At 35.5% G+C, this 20171-nt stretch overlaps 1 protein-coding gene across 1 annotated transcript in view; it reads left to right on the forward strand.

Annotated features, from left to right (window-relative positions):
- LOC128860885 (uncharacterized) overlaps positions 1–20171 on the forward strand; it is a 109881-nt gene that overhangs the window by 41100 nt on the left and 48610 nt on the right. The window contains exons 4-5 of the mRNA XM_054098672.1: positions 8040–8147; positions 16262–16321. Of these exons, the coding sequence (XP_053954647.1) occupies positions 8040–8147; positions 16262–16321 (168 nt within the window). The remainder of the gene's footprint in view (positions 1–8039; positions 8148–16261; positions 16322–20171) is intronic.

Below are 20171 nucleotides of genomic sequence, written 5' to 3' on the forward strand. Positions count from 1 at the left end.
GTTTCCTATACTTAATTCTACTATCGGTAAATGAATCTTTGGGCTTGATACTGAAAATTTACCTCTCCTGTATTATTATTCTCGATGTGGTCTACTTCCATTGGGGTAGGCCCATTATTATTATGTCCAAGAGTTCTGTTCGAGTATTGGGTTCGTCTTGATTGCTGAGAATTATTTGTGTTAAAGAAAGTTTGTCGAAATTGAGCAGGATTGTTATTTTGACGAACTTGAGAAGGACTATTATGTGAATTTTGGGGTGATTGGTGTGTAAAAGTTTGTTTCTGTTGGTATTTCTTGTTCTGTCCGTTTTCGTTATGGTTTCCCTGTTGTTGGAATCGCTGATGTGTATTATATGTGTATTTCTGAAACCTATTGTTATATTGTCTTAGTATCCCTGTTTCTTCCAAGACGTAGTAAGCTTCCCTAAGGGTGGATATATTCCTACTATAAATAATGCTAGCCAAATTTGGATGTATACCGTTCAAAAATGTTTTTAGTACAATTGATTCGTTTGTAGGAGGTGAAAACTCTATGGGTTTATTGATGTCAAATTCATATTTAGTATTTAATTTGTCTAATATATTTTTAAGATTTTTAAAATATTCGCTTACATTATTGTAGTTTTTTATATTAATCGCCTGATGGTAAAGGTTGTGATACCCTTCCTTGATGCCAAAGTTTTTTATTAGCTCTTCCTTTATTCTTTCCCATGTTGATTCTGGTCCTAGGGCCCTTACCACTTGAAGAGCCGGTCCTTGGATCTTATTTCTAATGTACCTCTCGAATACAAACTGCTGTAGGATGGCATTCTCTTGGAATAATGGTAATATCAGCTCCACTTCTCTTATAAAAGATGATAGATCATAGTCTTTCGTACCATGGAATTCTTTGATCCGGGCAGCTTCCTTCATCAAGTCAGATCCAGATAGTACGGCTGGTGCTGGTGAGTTATTGGTGCTTTGTTGTGTGGACATTTTTGTAATGATTTGTTTTTTCTTTGTAAAAATATTGTCTTTAGACACTTCACAATGTAACGTTTTTTTTTTTGTTTTTTTTTTTTTTTGTTTTTATTTTGTGGGTTTTAGCTCCCTTTTTCGTTATAGCTCTTTGGTGCTATATTGTCTTTAGACGTTGAAAAGGTTATTTAAATGAAGTCTGAAAAAATTATTTAAATGAACTCTTTTGACTTTTAATGTCACTTTTCACTTTTTCGCAAGGATATTTTGTCCTTTTTTTTTTTGTGTTGCCGGATTTAATAGTGTCCTTCAGGATAATCACTTATTTTTCCGATATTAGGTTCTTTTACGTCGACTGCGCCACTAACGAGTCCGAGGGTTCCGTAAGCAAAAAAATTACTTTTATTTATCAGTCCATTTTACAAAATGAATCCAACCTGTTCTAGAGCCCAGTTAAAACTGAAGCTAAAGTTACAAATGTAATACTTATAAGCTAAAATATTATTTAGAAGTTCAGCTGACGTCTGTTGAAATAAGTATTGCAAAAAAAATAATAATTTATTAAATTGTTATTATTGCGGAAATATTGTTAAGTGAAAAAAAACAGTTTGTCAAACTTTGCAGTTTATTGACATTTGAGAATTATTTGTGAAAAAAAAACAGTTTGTCGAACTTTGCAGTTTATTGACATTTGAGTTCATTAAATTGCTACTATTGCGAAATATTGTTAAATGTTGAAAATGCAGTTTGTTGACATTAAATTGCTACTATTGCGAAATATTGTTAAATAAAGAAAATGCAGTTTGTTGACATTTGGGTTCATTAAATTATTGTTCCCAATTAATGGGTAGGGAGTGTGTTGAGTTATTGGAATGGGTAGTTGACGTAACTTGCGCACGAAGCTTCCAGCAACTTTTATGATTTTAGGTGTTGTGAGTAACAGAAGACATGTCATACCACCACAGTTCTTTACTCAATTCTAGAGATAGTAGTGAAACTCTGGATTGATAGTCTACGCAGTGATAGCGCATACATCTCTCAACACGACTCTGCTCCTTCACACAAAGCGAAGGCGACAAAAGATTGGATGGCTGAAAATGTCCACGAATACATAACATCGAACTTATGGCCGCCTAACTCCATAGGCCTTAACACCCTGGGTTACTAGTTGAGCGTGAAACCAATAAGTATCCTCTACCACCATTTCTTCTCTGAAGGCTGCAATTAATACCGTTATGGTCAATATGAATAAAGAACATTTGATTCGGGCAAGCAATTTTTCCCGGAACCGGAACGCATAAGGGAGGTATATAAAAGCTTCAGAGTATGTGAATCAACTGAGTTTGTGGTCGATCGTTTCTGATCTGAGAAATATGATATTATTATAAACCTCTTCTATTCGTCATGCCTTTCCAAGTGGCGAATAGATGAAGAAACTGGTATAAATAAACCTATGTAGGTAACACTGAAGAATAGCTGCCAAAAGTACATTTGTTTCGAAGCACTTAATGAGTACTAGGAAGACCTTTTTCATACAGGCCGACTTCTATTGCTTTAAATCGTTACTTGTGACGCTCGTGCTCTTTCGACACCCTTTAGGTTTTCGTTCTTCTCAATGTTGTTGTCGACTGTAGACTAAAAAAGACACGCCGGGCACCACCAAAATAGTATTCGGAATGTTGAAGCAACAAAGGTTTCCCTGTATGTATGCGCTCTAATCAGAAAAGAAAGCGAGTTGGCAGCATTGAAGATAGTGAGAGTTATACCAGTTTTATGAGGTATAACCATACTCGCTAACAGCGAATATTGGTGGATAACTTTGTTGTTGCTTTCACATCGAAATTTTTTGTCAAGTGTGCAGAGCCCATAGATAATATAGAAAACAGGCCGGTGCCGAATCGAAGGTGCCGTATATTTATTTACATTCAAACCTTCCTTCTGATTAGCAATTTCACAGGAGTGTCTTTTCTGGTGGACTGCTAATACTTAATTAGTTTCGTAATATCGCTTAATTGCCTTTTAGTGACTCGAGGTTTTTTTATCAGGGCATTAATTGGTCCTATACCCTTTACTTCGATTAACGTTTTAGGCTGACTCTAGCAAAATAGCACCATATTTTAAACTTCCGTTACTGCATTTAAGTCAATGAGCATTTTGTGACTCCTTGGAATATGATTTTTTCTTCCACTGATTTTGTTTTATTTTAAGTTTACTCCAATTTTATTAAACTGTCATTTGGCAGCTACCTCCAACAATAGGGCGAGGCAGCTTCGTAATAGAACTTTTGTCACAAGCCGAACTCTAAGTCCCAGAAGTACAAAATTTACAAAATCCGTTTCGTTCTGCATAAAAGTTCGCAGCTGATCCCAGGAGAAAGTGTAATTAATTTCCATGAAAGGAAGTCGCAGAAATATTGTCACTGAAACTCCAATTTAGGTTCATGAAAACCTGACTTTGCGCGTATAGCATAAAAAGCATTCCAAAAGTTTCATAACCTGCTTACATCCAAATGCTTAGTCAGTTTTCAATGCTAGACAAACTACGAGTACAGGAGGGGGGCTATACATATACTTATACATACATGTTTATATATACCATAAGTATAATTGGCATGTGCATGCTTTCTTAGATGTTTCGCCGCTTTTGGTCAACTTGTGGTCTGCGTGTTGTTGTTGTTGCTTCATTAATGGAGGGATCTTTATATGCCTTTGACTTTGGTACAACTCCCATTCTAGAAGCTGTGAGGATCCTGCAGAGGCAGAGACTGTTTAACACTTTCTTTGCAAATGTCTAGGTTTGGCGGCTAGGCGTTTGAGGTTTCTTTGTGTGCCTTTTGGGGATAGCTTGCGGCAGTTCTCCAGCTGGGATCCCTTTTCTCTCCTCCACTACATCCACAACACTGGATGGATATAGATGGTTTTTCTTCCTTTGAGCTTTGTAATCTTTCGCAGGTAGTGTCCAACATTATGGTATCAAAATGGCTCTCTGGTGCTATTTGTACACTACAAGTACCCGTAGTACTCTTGTCATCTAACCTTCCTACCTACGTATGTCTTCTCTGAATGGTTGGGGTTTTTAGTAAGAATCTTGTGTTTCTTTATTATTGTCTGCTGAGCTAGACCGCGCGCTATTAGAAACAATTTTTTCATTTGGTTGTTCATACCCAAAATGGGGTTCGGACCCGTGCTCCAACGCATGGGAATCACGCTCGAATCCTGGGTGGTGGAACCTGTGTTTGGAATTTTTACAATCGATTTAAAAAAAAAGGGACTCTTTACTTGAACAAAAGATCAGAAATATTAAAAACATTCGATCCTCTTCGAAAATCAAGTAATCACTCGAAGCGATGATGTCAATTGGTCCCCTATAATCTTCATTTTGACTTTATTAGACAATTTACTGTGGGGCACCACTAAAGATAAATGTTACAACAATGATATATTATTTGATGTGGCCAATAACTATGATGAAAACAAAATTGTGAGGGGCGGGGGTTTAACTTCTGCTGATACGTAACGGCGGTGATTCGCCAGCCGAATTCCGCACGATCATCTAACTCGTCCAATCTGCCGTTGGCAACGAAGTATCATGGGGATTTCGTATATCACTAACACATTCTTAGTTAGCTTCGTAAACAAACCGATTCGTTCCTGGACTACACCAGCCCATCCGTTGATTCTGTCAAATTCTTTGAGAGCCGGCTAACGGTCTGATATTGATCCATTAAAATTCTTTTCACCATGTCGACAATCAACCAGATTGGTGAGTTAAGTGCCGAAAATCGCGAAAATTTACTCAAAGGTTGTATGGGCTGTTTTAAAGTCTGCGGTGGAAGTCGTTTGAATAAAAATGTGTTGCCAAGGTTTACTCTTTCCAACGACGAAAACCTAAAACTTATTTAAATATATTAATTCCTCTTTAATTTATAACCGAATTAATATGTGTAAACCAAACGCCGGCTGAATCACCTTCTATAAGATGGTAAGCACAAACAGTCATTGCCATTTTATGAACTCTTTGTTATGAATTGAAATAACTGTTTAAGAAATATTTCTTACTTAAAAAATAGATAAAAATTAATATATGCCCAAACAAATAACGGTAATTTTTTCACTTACCTCAATTTTCGTGGAATAATCCTCGATAAGTTTCTCATGCTGCTTCACTAATTCTTCATTCTTCTCCAGCAAAGCTTTACCCAATTCCGCTGCCAATAATATATCCGATTCTTTTTGTTGTAATTGTGCCCACACATCAACTTCCGATTGTTGACGATCTAATGACTTAGAACGCGCCTCCATAGCTGTTATATAATCCTCTAAATTAATTGAACCAATATTTGAATTATGAAAAATGTTCGTTGACGACGACGGCGACGACGACATCAACGTGGTCTGATTATGCTTTGTAGCTATTGAGGATATCAAATCGGTGTAGTGATGATGCATCGTTGGATCATCGCGATCGCGTTCGGCATAAAATGATCTACGATTCATCCGAGGTTTATGCATAACTAATCAACCCAAGCCACTATGGTCTGAAATTCAAATTTTTTGGCATAAATTAGAAGGAGTGGTACTAGGCCATTGAAATTTCGCATACAGGTTATATATGACTTAGTTAAGAAAAATTCCAAGAATGGATGAAATCGGTCATTCCCCAGGGGTACCTCCCTTGGACCTATAGTAAAATTTTTTTAATTTCAGCTCCAAAAATTGCGATATCTTAACGAAAATTGGTAAATATGTTATTCTCGTAATACGCATCGACGATACCAAAAATCGTTGAAATCGGCCAGTCTCTAGGAGTACTTCCCTTGGACCTATAGTAAAAATTTGGTTTCATGAAATGAAAAATTTACATATGATAGGCAAAACTAGTCAAATAATTTTATTATCCAAATATTTATAAATATGTTTTTACTGAAAGAATTATTTTTATAATAACATTAACTGTACATCTGAAATGAGAGAGAAGTTACAGAATTATTAAATCTTGAATATAATATAAAAAGTTATATGTACCAAGCAAATCATTCGAAATCACAGTCTTCCGTATCTAAAACTAAAGGGCTCTCCACAACGTCTGCTTCCGATATATCGGAATCAGAATTATCCGAATCGTATTCAGATCCCCCTGGCAAGTGGTTGAAAATTTGAAGCTCACTTGAAGGTGCAAGCAATTGTATTACTTCTTCTGGAAGCTTCTCTCTTTTCCGATATTTTTCTCTAGCGGATAAAGACAAGCTGGAAAGAAGGGGGTCTGAAGAATCCATTGCTCTATTGAAAACATCAATCATATTATTTTTTCTTGTATTTTTTCTTGCATGTGCGATGCGATCTCTCTTGTATAATTTATTTCGAGCTTCTGACCCATTTTCACCAAAACAACCAACAGGAATTACGCAATGCTAAATCACTTTGTTTTGATTTTTTTGCCTCAACAGTAGTTGCATGAATCAAAAAATCAACATCGGCATTGTTTTCACAGGAAAGATCACTTGCCAGCTTCCTCTTAAGCCGATCTTTTGCATCTGTGTAGCTAACCTTTGGTCGTCCTGCTTTACTTGAACAGGGTTTTTCAAAATCATTCTCAGAAATTTCTATAATAGTTGTTGCGGAAACCCACTGGGGGTATTTCTCTTTAAATCTATTAACCATACGATTACATTTTGATAATTTTTCGTTAACATATGCTAATAAATTTTGTATTTTTTTTCTTATTTCATCATTTTTTTTCATTAAGTTAAAAAATAGATACCTTTCTTATATTCTTCCATTATAAATTTATTTCTTTTTTTTCCTTTTTAACTATTATCGAACAGCTGTTTTCTTACAATATTTTACTGAACTGTTTACATGTTTGTTGTTACTCCAGAAGCATCATGTTTTACAGCTCATATTTAGAACAGAGTTGCCATATACAAATAATTTTTTGTATATTTTAGACCACTGAAATGTCTCAATTAATACTGCGTACCTAATTTTTTAAAATAAGAAAAAAAAAATTTTGGATTTATGCAAGCGAGCATTATGTACACTAATGAGATTATCTTTCAGTTTGATTTGACGTTTACACAGATGGTACTTTAATTTTTATATCTTTGTTTTAGTAACAGTTATGTTATCCTAACGTATGGCGCAGAAGCTTGGACGATGACGACATCCGATGAAGCGACGCTTGGAGTGTTCGAGAGAAAGATTCTGCGTAAGACTTTCGGACCTTTGCACGTTGGCAACGGCGAGCTTTACGACGACATAGACATAGCGCAGCGAATAAAGATCCAGCGGCTACGTCGGCTAGGTCATGTCGTCCGAATGGATACAAGCGCTCCGGCTTTGAAAGTATTCGATGCGGTACCTGCTGGTGGTAGCAGAGGAAGAGGGCGGCCTCCTCTGCGTTGGAAAGATCAGGTGGAGAAGGACTTGGCTTCACTTGGTGTAGGTCGCTTTGTTAAGGTCGGCCAAAATCGCGTAAGCAGTTATCGCGCCAATTAAGAAGAAGAAGAATGGTTTTCAAGCATTGGCGAGTTAGACGAAAAATTTGCTTTTTTTTTTGTTTAAATATACATTAAGATGCCAGTTGATCCCTTAAATGACATAATATTTATTTAGTTGAAAGTAAAATATATGTTTATGGTTAATTATATTATAAACCAATTGCGGTGGAATGGCTTTGTTGTGAAACATGCAAATGTGGTGATGCATAACGATGAACGCAGTCTTTAAAGGAAATTTTTAATACTTTTACTAACATGTAGTCAAATTTTCCCGACTGGGATGTAATGAAATATTTCTAAATGTGAATTCCATACTCAGTTCTATTTTGGTTTGAAACTGTAAGAAACTGATTATTTCGCCTGGTATATGACAATAAATGCAATGGATAATCATTGATTGAAAACGTTTAGATTCTTTTGCCATTTTGGATACCTTGTAGACATTTTACTTAAAGTGCTGAAGAGGCATAACTCCAAGTTCTTATTATGTTTTTCTGTTCATAAAGCATATATACACACACACAAAGGTAAAATGAAATGTCTTCACAAATTCAACAAACTTTTCGCTTTGCTTATCTTTGCAGGAGAACCCGGGACTCATAGTGCCATGGATAATTGGTTACATCACTTTTATGGCATTGGAGGCGGTGGCCATGGTCTACTCCAATGTCTTGCGAGATCATGTCAATAAGGTCAGTAAGTCGCTAGTACAGCATCAAAGTATGCATCCCCGCGCGCGTTTAGTGAATACATTCGTTAATTTTTCATTCGTCCTGCTGCCACAAGGACGACAGGACAGACCATAGAAACGTACTACACTAATTCAGATAAAAATTTAGTACTAACAAGCGACGAAAAATCGCATCTCAAAAATTTACATAATAACGAAATTGGGAACAACAAGCAGCGGAAAAATGTATGCGATTGAGAAGACTGCATAAATTTTATGGTTTAATGAGTAGACGAAGGGAGTGGGGGCGGAAAGGTGTTTCAGTTGCTTGCACTTTGTTTTTCTGATTATCTTTGTACTTTCTATTTGAATTTATAGCTTTCTCTCTTCTATTTGTTTATTTGTTTCGCTTCCCTATCTTCCGCATTGCACTCTCATCACCATCCCCCATTTTATTCGCATTTTTATGGGCATTTTCGTATTTATGGCCAGCTTTTTAATTCAGCGAACTACAAACTCAAAGTAAGAATTTCCATTGTGAAGTATATATTTTTCATAAAAACATAGAATTTGAAAGTAAAAGCGGAAAAAGTTAGACCAAAGCAATTCACAAATAAATGCAAAACAGAATCAACATGAAAAATACCAAGGAGAATAAAAAACCAGGCGTATGTTGTGTATAGCAGCAAATGGAAATATTTAGAAAAAATTGCAAATACTTTTAACTTCTCTGGAACTTTAAAATTAAAAAATAATTTAATATGCTACACAATTTGTTTGTATGTATGTTTTAATGTGTTAAATTTACTTTGAACTCCGCAGGATTTAATTGATTACATTTCATGGACTTTTAAGCGGCATTAAATTTGATTACCTACATAAACATAATATACTATATATGTATATATTTATAGGTAATAATTTGTGTATATGCGCTGGGCGTTAGACAGCTCTTTGTTCTGTCTAGCCCACCCCAGTCCAGCTTAAATATTAAATGTTGTGCAAAGTTGGAAACATTACAGAAATCTCTTTGAAATAATAAAGTTTTTATTGCAGCAAGTTTAAAGCGAAATTAAGTGTAGGGCAAGAAGAATAGCATTTATGTTATTTAAGTTAAGTAAGGGGGACAGACGCACTTCACAATGAAATAATTTTCGGGCCATAAAATATCAGAGAAATGAATTTAATAAAAAAAAATTAAAAAGTCCATTGTGGTTTTAAAGAGTTCTAAAGAGACCACTTTATTAGGTGAAATGAAAATTTCTAAAGATTTTGAATACTTTTTGAATCGCAATCAAATAAATCAAACTTTCAAAGATTATAGAAAAATGAAATAAATTTTCATCTACATTTTGAGCTTTTTTATCTGAATTTCTGGAAAAACTTCGAATACTTTATTTGGTGACGGCTCTTTTATATATAGATAACAAGTGCAGTTTAAAAAAATGGGTGGTTAAGAACAAAAAAAAAAAATTTTCTTCTTTGCAAACGGCCGTCCGCTATTTCTTTCTCACTAAAGTTATTTTTACATAGAGTAAAGTGCAAAATGGTAATGAAAAAGTTTAAAATTCGAGCAATTTTTCAACCGCTTAAACCCTGCACGTATTTTATTAAAATTTACTGGAAGCTCAACAGTTCCAAATCCGGGTTCGAAAACAACACTAGGCTTAAATGTAACGACGAAGGAGTATTTAAATACCCAAAGCAAAGCTCCCTCGAATCGTCACACAAAACTACTACAGTCATCTCTTATCTCCCTTTTTTTTTTAAGGTTAAGAAAATGTGATGCTTTTGTAAGGTATTCTATGAACACAACAGGAATTAAAAACTCGTCTTGAGAATACTGTATCAAATACTTTTTCACATACCTTTTTTAGAAGGAAAAAGGAAGATCCTACTCTTTTTTATTGAAGGAAAGCGATTAAGTAATATAAAATATATTATTTATTATGAAATATTTATTAGTGAGTTCTTATTAGATTTTTTGCAGCGGGTTCGATTGCATTGTGACAGTGAGACGATAGTCAGTTTTTCGGATAAAGCAATACTTATATATTACATTACTTGTTTGACATCCAAACACACATTGCCACAATGAGATTCAAACCATCCAGCCAATGGCATCCATCCCGGTCAGTTATTCGTCATTTAAAAGTACGCAAATCAGTGGCCAAAGCTTCGGCAACTTCCACACGTAAACCGATTTGATTCATATTTCGCACACAACACTTTCAGTCCCCAGGTATTAACCATAGCATAGCTACATCAAAAGCATTCATTAGCAATAGCCAATACCATTTCTTGCCACGAATTTTAATGCGATAGTTGTTCATAGTATTGGCGAGCAAGTCCACGTCAACCATACGATGTTTGTACTCATGAATAAGCAACAGCTGCTCAACGGCAATAATTTGCATGCGTTTGCGATCATATCTCTTAGCATGGCGCAGCGGCTGATATTTGAGAAAGTTTGACGTACCTAATATACAATCTAATTATAACTTGATAAATGTTCAAAACAAATCAAAAGATTAATATATTGTATTAGGGGAAAAAGAAATACATTATTTTTGCATAAAAGTTTTGTGTAAATATTTTGAAACTATTTTATGGTCGATCTTTAACTCCTGTAACTTACAACTTGATAACGAGCATGAACTTTACACTGTTTCATCGATATTTTACGAGATATCGACCACTATAGCTATTTACAATCACTTGGAGCGTTGAAACAAACATAAAAATATTTGAAAATAATGCGTCCCAAAGGACAAGAGTTCTCATAACAGCTTATGAAAAGGTAATCATTTGGGGGTGCTTCTCTTGGCTTGAAGTAGGACCTATTTATCTCAGAACGAATAAAATTAACAAATTTATTTACCAGGACATACCCCAAGAAATGATGCCACCATTTGCTGAGGAGAATATGGCACTTCGGAGGCTATTTAGGCAAGATAGTGACTCAAAACATTCCGTAATACCTAATGTTAAAGTTATGGATTGCCAGGCCAGTTACACGGCCTAAACCCCATTGAAACCTTTGGAGAGAAGAATTCATGGCAAAAAATCAGAGAACTACGACACTCTACTCCCACACAAATCTGCCGTGGGACTATCAATTCTATGCCAATTCGAATTCAAAAATTAATTGACAATCATGGTGACCACAGTGGCTATTGATTAAACTTCTACAATTTAAACATCATTTCTAATAAAATCACTAAGTTTTTTTTGTACGTACCTATTTCTATTTCGTACCTATTTTAATGACCACATGTGTAGGTATATAAAATATATAAAAAGGTGCACCAACTTTCGCAGTGATGAATTTCCTGAGAACTCTTCATGCGTAACTGACACTTACAAAACAATCAACTATTTCCTCCTGCTCAGATAGAGAAGGATTGTACTACGACCCTTAATGAGACCAGCTATGAAGCACAAGCCATGGCAACGATATATGACCACCATAGGCGGCATCATTGACAATTTACTGTGAACACTTTGTTCGGAGGATGAAGACAGTGCAGTGCATTTTCTCTGCCGCTCTCCGGCTTTCACCCGATATAGGTGGTACATTTTTAAGTCACATGTATAGAGAATGGACGAGCTATATTCGCTTTCCCAGACAAACTGCTAAGAATCAAAATCTGCTAAGATCCATAAAAAAATTTGGGAAGTTTGCAGAGAAATAATGAATATCTAACCCATCTGCCCCTCTGCTTCAAATAAATCCACATATGTCCATCTTCAGCACAGGTTTGGTTTTCCATTCAAGCTCTAATGCATCTTCTGCGGCTGAAACTTTTCTGTCTAAATTGAGGCACGACTACCTGCATGTAAAATTTGTGTGCCTACCTTAATAGTAATTGCCTTTCAGATTTATCAGTTATGTATATATTTGTGATAGTGGCATTGCAAATTCTTTGAAAGCCAAATAAAAAAAACTTTTACACCAATATTTGTGGCATTTTTCAGATTCCTTGCATTACATATTTACGTACACTACCCTCGTTCCGTCATACATAATTTATTTTAAAGAATGCGTTCTAGTGTATCCGGCGCTGCTGCTTTTCACCTTTTTCTGCACGATATTCAAAAGCTTTTTTTTACCTTTCACTTACTTGCGTGAAAAATCAGTTGCTGCTGCAGGCACTGTGACTTTCGTTGTTGCATGTCAACTTTGCATTGTATCTATGTGGGTTATTTTTGTGGTGGCCGTTGGTGTGCGTGCAATGCTATATATGTATGTGCATGTAACCGCTGTTCAACCCCGCAGGTGACATGCAGCTACCTTCACCAAATAATTTACGCTCTCTTGTCGAACATAGGCAAGCAGTTGGTTGCCCTTATACTTTTTCGAATTCCACTTTACCATCCACCTCTCACTCAACTGAAAAATTTAAACATTTTATCATGCAAAAAGTTTACGAAAAGTTATTTTTTCCGGTGCGGCTCGTACGGCAGTATTGCATCTCTGGCATCGCAACAATTTGCATTGAGTGCAGGTTATCAAGAGCTTGGTGCGAGTGTTGGTGCTTCGCTGTCCCTTTTGTGTCGCTCGTGAACTTTTTGCATAACTCAGATTTTCCACATTTTTATTTCACTTCAATTTGTTTTTATGCATTGTTCTATTGTAATTTTTCGCTCTTGTTTTAATGCAGTTACATTCACAATTGGTTTGCAATGAAAGTGGAAAGTTAAAGTAAAAAATGTATTTGCTTAGGTGAGAGCGGAAGCCAGGGTAAGTGCTTTACTTTTACTTGAGTTAAAAGTAAATGTTCAACTATGGTAATTTTTGATTTTCTGACTTCAGAATAGGAAACGAAACGAAAACGACAATCGCTGTTCGAATCGGCATTGTTGGCAGGAACCCTACCACATATTAGTTTTTTTATCCCCTGTATTCATTGTTTTTCTAATTCTCCATAGTGTTAATAGGCTTTTAATCTAATAACTAAAAATCATTAAAAAGAATTTAAATATGATTCCAGAAGATATTTATTATTTATTTTACGGATATTTTCTTTACCGATGGGTCCAAGAATGAAATAGGTTCTAGAGCCGGATGGTACTTAAGCGATAGAAATAAACTTCATTAGGCTATGTGAATGAAGTATCTCATAAATTCTGGCTTTAATTTGTAGACAAACTCAAACGCCATTAAATATTTTACGAAATTCCTCGTCATTCAAATGACCATCAGTGAAGTGTTTGCCGCATTATTCCGGTGATTGCGTTTGTAATATTGGTTTGGCCTTGTCCAAAGTCGTAGACTTATTAGCATAAGCTAGGGACTTGCGATAGTTCCAATGAATATAATCGAACTTCTCCATCACAACTACAAGCGTTGCGTCATCAGAAAGGCATATCTTGTTCAACCAATAGCTCAAATTTATTTATGTTGTCGAGCTTTGGCTACAGAAAGTCAATTGACCTGGCTTTATACCGAGGATCGTTAATGGTAAAGATGCCACATTTCTTCCATTTCGAAATAATTAAGGTTCAAAGCCCGCATAATCCGTACCATGAGCTAGACCTTATGGATTCGTTGATGCTTTATCGAAAATTTGTGAATTGTGTTCGCTCCAATAAGGGCAACTTTGCTTATTGGCACGGCTACTGAGCCAAAAATGACGCGATGATTTGTTAACGAAAATCCAGATTATCCGTATTACCTGAATTTTGATCTTATTTATACTCGCGCACTTAAGCATAAAATTATTATAATTTTGTTCACACAACGGTTTTATGTAACAGCATTTAGGAATTCATATAGATAAGGTCATATGTAAATGGAAATGCTCAGAATGATGAAATAATTCGATTTGGCCAAGTCTGTTCGTTCATCTTTCCGTACGGATAATGATAACTTTGGCGAAAAATACTATTATTTGACGAAACCTGGTGTACATATTGTTTTTTATTCTACCTTATAACCTAAATTTATAACCAAATAACTAATAACCAAAAACGAAAAAAAACAAAAAATGTGATATCTCTGTTAGAACTGAAGCTAAACTACTATATTGTTGTACAAATATTAAACTGATGAAAGTAAATACGACGCAAGTAAGATTTTGGAAAACAGGTGGTTCCAAGACCACGTTTGCGTAAACGCTTGTATCTCAATAACATCTTAGTAAAACTTTTCCAAAGTTGCTATACATATAACTCCCTGCTTAACTTTTATTCTCTTCTTAATTGGCGCGATAACCGCTTACGCGATTTCGGCCAAGTTTAGCAAAGCGCACCAGTCGTTTCTTGCTCGTGCTAACCGGCGCCAGTTGGACACACCAAGTGAAGCGAAGTCCTTCTCCAACTCCTCGCCGCCATGTTTGAATAGCTCAGCCGGCAGTCCGTCGGTGCCCGCAGCTGTGTTGTTCTTTAGCCGCGTGACAGTTCCGTCGTCAACGATTGGGGTATCGGGATTTTCACAATCTCTCTGACATGCGCAGCTGTTACTATTTAACAGGCTCGAAAAAGGTTCCCTCCATAATTTAAGTATGCTCCGGATGTCAGTCACCAGATCGCCGTCATTGTTGTTACAGGAAGGAGGATGGTTCCATATGTGGAATCCACTCAAGTGGGCAAAGTTACTAAACGCTATTCACTTAGGACTACTCTTCTACATATGGCTCAATCAGCTCACAACTTCCGGGATTAGCCCAAGTATGCTCTGGGTAGAGAGGATAGGCAAAGCATCCCAAAATAGATGGTTGTGCGCTGGGTTTGGAACCCGCAATGTAAAAATCCCCCCACCCCTAATAAAAATATCAACAAGGACTCGTATGAGAACTTCCTGCTTCATTTTTATCTAACATAAATATTGTGGAAGCCGGATAAAATTAAGGCCAGATTTTATACGCTAAGGCTAAATTTTCATCCGCCGGTTTGGTTCCGGAAATTAAGAGCCAGTCCAAATGGAGTTTTAGTAAAATATTTGTGCTTTTATTCGCCGATTCATTTCAGATTTTAGTGATCTCTACACCTTGAAACTAGTATTCACTCCACTGGTTCGCCTAAATTCGAATACGCTGCTTTCATCTGGATGCTTTGGCTTTCCTATCACGAGACGAGAACAAACAACGTTGATTCGGTTTGCAATATGCTCTTTTTACATATTTCATTGAATCAATTCCTTCCTCCTTCAGCTAATTGACTGAAAACCCTTAAACTATAGAAGAACTAATTTTTCGCTAGTCTGGTAATCAGGTTAAAAAAGATTGGCCTCTGGAGCTAATCCCTTAAAAGAGTACCAGACCAACGTTTCCAAGTAGGCAGTATTAGAACGAAGGGAAAATATACAACCGTTTTCGCTGGAGTTTCCAAGATGGAATCGGGAGTCGGAGCAGGGTTTTTTCTAAATCAGCCAATTTATCTTTTTATATTAAACTACCGAAGACTGCTAGTGTCTTTGCGATCCTGCAGATCCAAACTAGTCAACTTCTGTAAGGAGGAGATCAAAACTCTTGAGTGTGTAGGTAAAATTTCCCTAATCTGGGTTCAAGGACATAGACACATAGAGTTAAATGAAATTGCTGATGAGCTTGCCAGCACGGTGACGAATTAATTGGTCTCAGAGACTTCGTACCCGGTCATTGGCATCCTCGTAGCTGTGTACCCCGTAGCTGGGTACCGGTCATTGGACGATCGGCACACACGTATGAAAGCTAGGCTTACCCTTTAATCCCCCTCTAGTGCCAGACAGGTACTTCAAATATATCCACTACCCATCTACCTATTCTCTCGCTCACACCTTTCCTTGACATTCTACGAGGTGCGATTGACTATTCGTTCTTCCTAGAATGGATTCTCTTTAAGATCCCTATAAGAAGTCATAATATTTTTGCGAACACTTTATGTCGTTTATCCTATTTTAAGAACTTTTATGGAATGTAATAAAATCTTGAATTCCACTGAACATGATTTATATTTACAAAAGAATGGATTTAAATCATAATCTGTAAGAAACTTATATTGTCTAGATTATAAATTTTTAACTAAATTAATTAAAATCTCTCCACGCTGCTATTTCACATACACATATATATTATGGAAACATTGATTCCCAACTCAAAACTTTGTTTAAATATTTTACGTTTTTAAGATTGAGTTTTGCAAATTTCTTTTCAGCAATTCGATGCAGTGTGCAAAGCGGAAGTGGCCTTCTTCATAGCGCGTGCAGTCATTAACGTGAGTACTGATTATATTATATTCATACATACTTAATATATACGCACATGAGTGTCAACCAAGGGCATAGCCTCGGGGACCAGCGTAAAAAATCTGGTAAAAATTCAAAGATCGACCAGCGAGGTTATTTTCAATAATATGTCTAAAGACGCCTCTGAGTTAGGCAGAAAATGCTGCTTGAAGATTACCAAAAAAAGGCAGAGAAAACGGTTATTTTACAACTGTATCCGTATATTATCAACGAGCCATTTTTTGCTTTAAATGGATTTCTTCATACCATAACTGAGTTACTGGTTTTTGGAGCAAAATAGCCCTGCATTTTCCCTAGCTGCGTTGTCCCCGAACCTACTTGCAGAGAGACTTTTGATTTCCTTAAAACGAAAATTACCGATTACGAAAATTCTTATAACTGCAAGTATAGGGAATGAAATACACCCAGGCTGTTTTGTTTTTTTGCACGATCTTTTTTACATAATTTCGAAATAACACTGTTCACCGATACGTTTTTGTAAACGTATTTTCTTTCTGGCACTAATCTCACAAAAAAAGAATATTCTTAACAAAACATAATTTCTTTTATGCCTTATGAAACAGAGACTTTTCTTGTAGCACATGCAATTAAAGGCGCTAAATAACTAAAGCACAAGGATTTATTAATTAATGACAATTTATTTGTCCTACAAAAACCAAATAAATCCAAACTTTAAAGTTTGTGAAAATTAAAAAAAATCTAAAATTGCTTATCAAAATTAGGAACTTTCTTTTATTAAAATTAAGTTTAAGTTAATTTAATTTTGGTCTTACAACTGAATGTCTTGAGACATAAAGTAATTATTATTAATTTTTATAGAAGATTGCTACAAATTTAGTACCATTACCATACAATTTTTTCGCGGTAGCTGTAGCCGAATGGATTGCTGCTTGACTGTTATTCGGAAGTGCACAGGTTCTACATCATTCATTTTTTTACAAGATTTTTTGCACGCTTTCCCAGGGACGTACATATCTACAATGTAAATGTTTTCAAAGAATTTGTGGTAGAATTTTTGATAAAAATTAAAAAAAATCAGATCTTCTCTGTGTCTAAGTGAAAAGGGGGTTTCACCCAAAAATCTACCAAGCACTTTAAATTTTTCTTAATGCAACCACAAGTACAACTACATTGGATCAATTTTTCACCTGTCTAAGAAAAGTAAGACTTGATTCAGAAATAGTATAAGATAATCTTACCTAAATGTTAAATAAAATAATTTTTGAAAATAATAACTATGAAAAATATACAGACATCATCGAGCATGGAGTTTTACGGCCGTGCCGGAGCGAACCGAAAAGATTCAAGAGCCAAGTAATAAATAGGCAATGACTTTTTAAAAATGCAAAAAAAAAAATATAATTGCTTAAGTTTCAATTATGCAATAGAGCTCCTAATATATCCACAAGCAATAACCCCAAAAATATGTTTCCGTGTGTGCATGCAGTTATTACTTACTGCTTACAATTGAATAATTTCGTGTTGTTATTTAAAAAACAATATCTAGCTTTCGATATTTTCACTTGGCTATCAGGATTGTATTTATATATCACGGAGCTGGTCTCCAACACAGAACAATTATTCACTGGCCACACTCGATGGATGAGCAAGTAGATAGTTTAAAGAAATTATTTTTATTTATATTTTAATTTAGTACTTTTTATTATTATGTAACAGAAATTGTGGACTTTGATACCACTGTTCGGAAATGTTACAATTTCTTGGCAGCAGATATTCAGCAACACAAGTGTCCAAGCAGGTATTTAATGGCAAATATTTTCTTAATTGTTGTTGCTGCAAATCATACCTCCACGTTCAAATCCAAAAACTGTTTTGAAGTTGTCCGCAGATATATAAATTGAGAAATTACAGCATTTTTTGCGAAGTCGAACCAGAACCGAACTGAAATTTTGTGGTCGGATATGACTGAAGCCGGAGCCAAAGCCGAAGATGGAATTCGGTCGTTCTCTAAAAATATGTTTTTACATCCGAGGCTTATGTTTGCGGAATATCCACAGAAAGATGATTGCTGAAAAAGAGGCGGAATCAAAAGTTCTTATTACAAATATTTCTGTATATAAATATTAGGGCGGGTTGATTTAAAAATCGTTCATTGCTCTGTGAAAATCGTATTCTAGGGATCAAAATAAGAAACTTTGCGAAGGAACCATACCTTTAAAACGAATTCTGATGTCCCCCAATTTGGGTCGAACTTTTGGGTAGGGGCAAATTGTGAAAAATCCCACTTTGACCCATTTAGAGTGCTCCAATCGAGTCCAAATGTATGACCGACCCCCACTAACTTTGGACGGCCGATCCACCCATGCCAGTGGCACACCCCCTGGAACTAGCCTGGGGGGTTCCCCATACAATCATTTCAAAATATCACCATTTTTGGCCTTTACATGAAAAAATCAGCTAAATGGCTATGTTTTTTCTTTATTTTTATTTATTTATAATAATATCTATTTTTTCTCTTAAGAAATTTATTTAGTCAGAACATATGTAAATGAAAAAATTAATTTAAGTGAGTTATAGAAAAGAAACTAAAAAAAAATTATTGTTTGAAGTCTTTTTTACTTTGAAGTCTGGGCAATTTCGCACGGCTCTCTAATGTCGTCGCCATAACATCCTCTACATTTTCCGGTATAACCCATTTGGAAACGCTAGCTAGAATTCTTAAATTTGCATCTGGATTTTCCGTTCAAAGTTAGTGGGGGTCGGTCATACATTTGGACTCGATTGGAGTACTCTAAATGGGTCAATGTGGGATTTTTCAAAATTTGCCCCTACCCAAAAGTTCGACCCAAATTGGGGGACATCAGAATTCGTTTTAGAGGTATGGTTCCTTCGGCAAAGTTACTTATTTTGATCCCCAGAATATGATTTTCACAGAGCAATGGGCGATTTTTTTGCCTCCCCACAAATCGACCCGGCCTAATAAGTATATACATTTACATATATCATAGTATAGTGAACCCAAGAAACTTGATTTTTGCTACCTATATGCATTATCTCTAAAACTATTCAAAATTTAATGTTCGAACTGCAAATAAAGCTTACTTTATTTTCTTAAGGTGCACTCAATTTATTTGAAAAAATTCATTTTATTAACCAAAACATCAAAAAATAAAAAGAACTCCTTGTTCCAGTACCCAAAAGCTATATAGGTGGAGTATGAGTTTTTATGCGGCAAAAATGTATGTACAAAATTTTACAGTAAATTACGGTCGAATATAAGCAGTAGGCAAAATGATTGGATTGAGGGTATCCAAGCCTAGTGTGTGTGAGTATTGAGTAAAAACTGAATATAAATCGCAACATGTGAAAGGAATTCCTGCGTTAAGTGGGTGCCCATAAAATTCGATAATCTGTTTTTTTTTTTGTTTTTTTTGTTATAACACTACAAATAAATTAGACTGTTCCGACAATTGTGGCTGGTCATAAAGTGGACAAGATTGAACAATAAATTAGTTTTAATCCATGAAAAATGTGTAACAAATTTCTATGCCAATTCTGACATAGCGACATTTCTCATTCAAAAATAATAATCACAGGTCCACGTAAGTGGCAACTGGGGTAGAGTGAAACTTGTTGTCTGTGCCAAACTACAAAAAGTACGACTATACCAAAACTAAATAATATTTGCTTTTAGATTCCAAGCAAAGCTAAATTTGGTGTAATTATTTTCGATAAGCAGTTCCACTTTAAAGACAATGAACTATGATACTTTAATTTGTAAAAGAGTTAAAAGTAAATTTGTGTTTGAAATAATCGCAAGACTTATTCCTTCTAGGCAGTGAATTACACACAGCAGTC

Source organism: Anastrepha ludens, chromosome 4 (assembly GCF_028408465.1).
Source record: "Anastrepha ludens isolate Willacy chromosome 4, idAnaLude1.1, whole genome shotgun sequence".
In the NCBI taxonomy this organism is placed as follows: domain Eukaryota; kingdom Metazoa; phylum Arthropoda; class Insecta; order Diptera; family Tephritidae; genus Anastrepha; species Anastrepha ludens.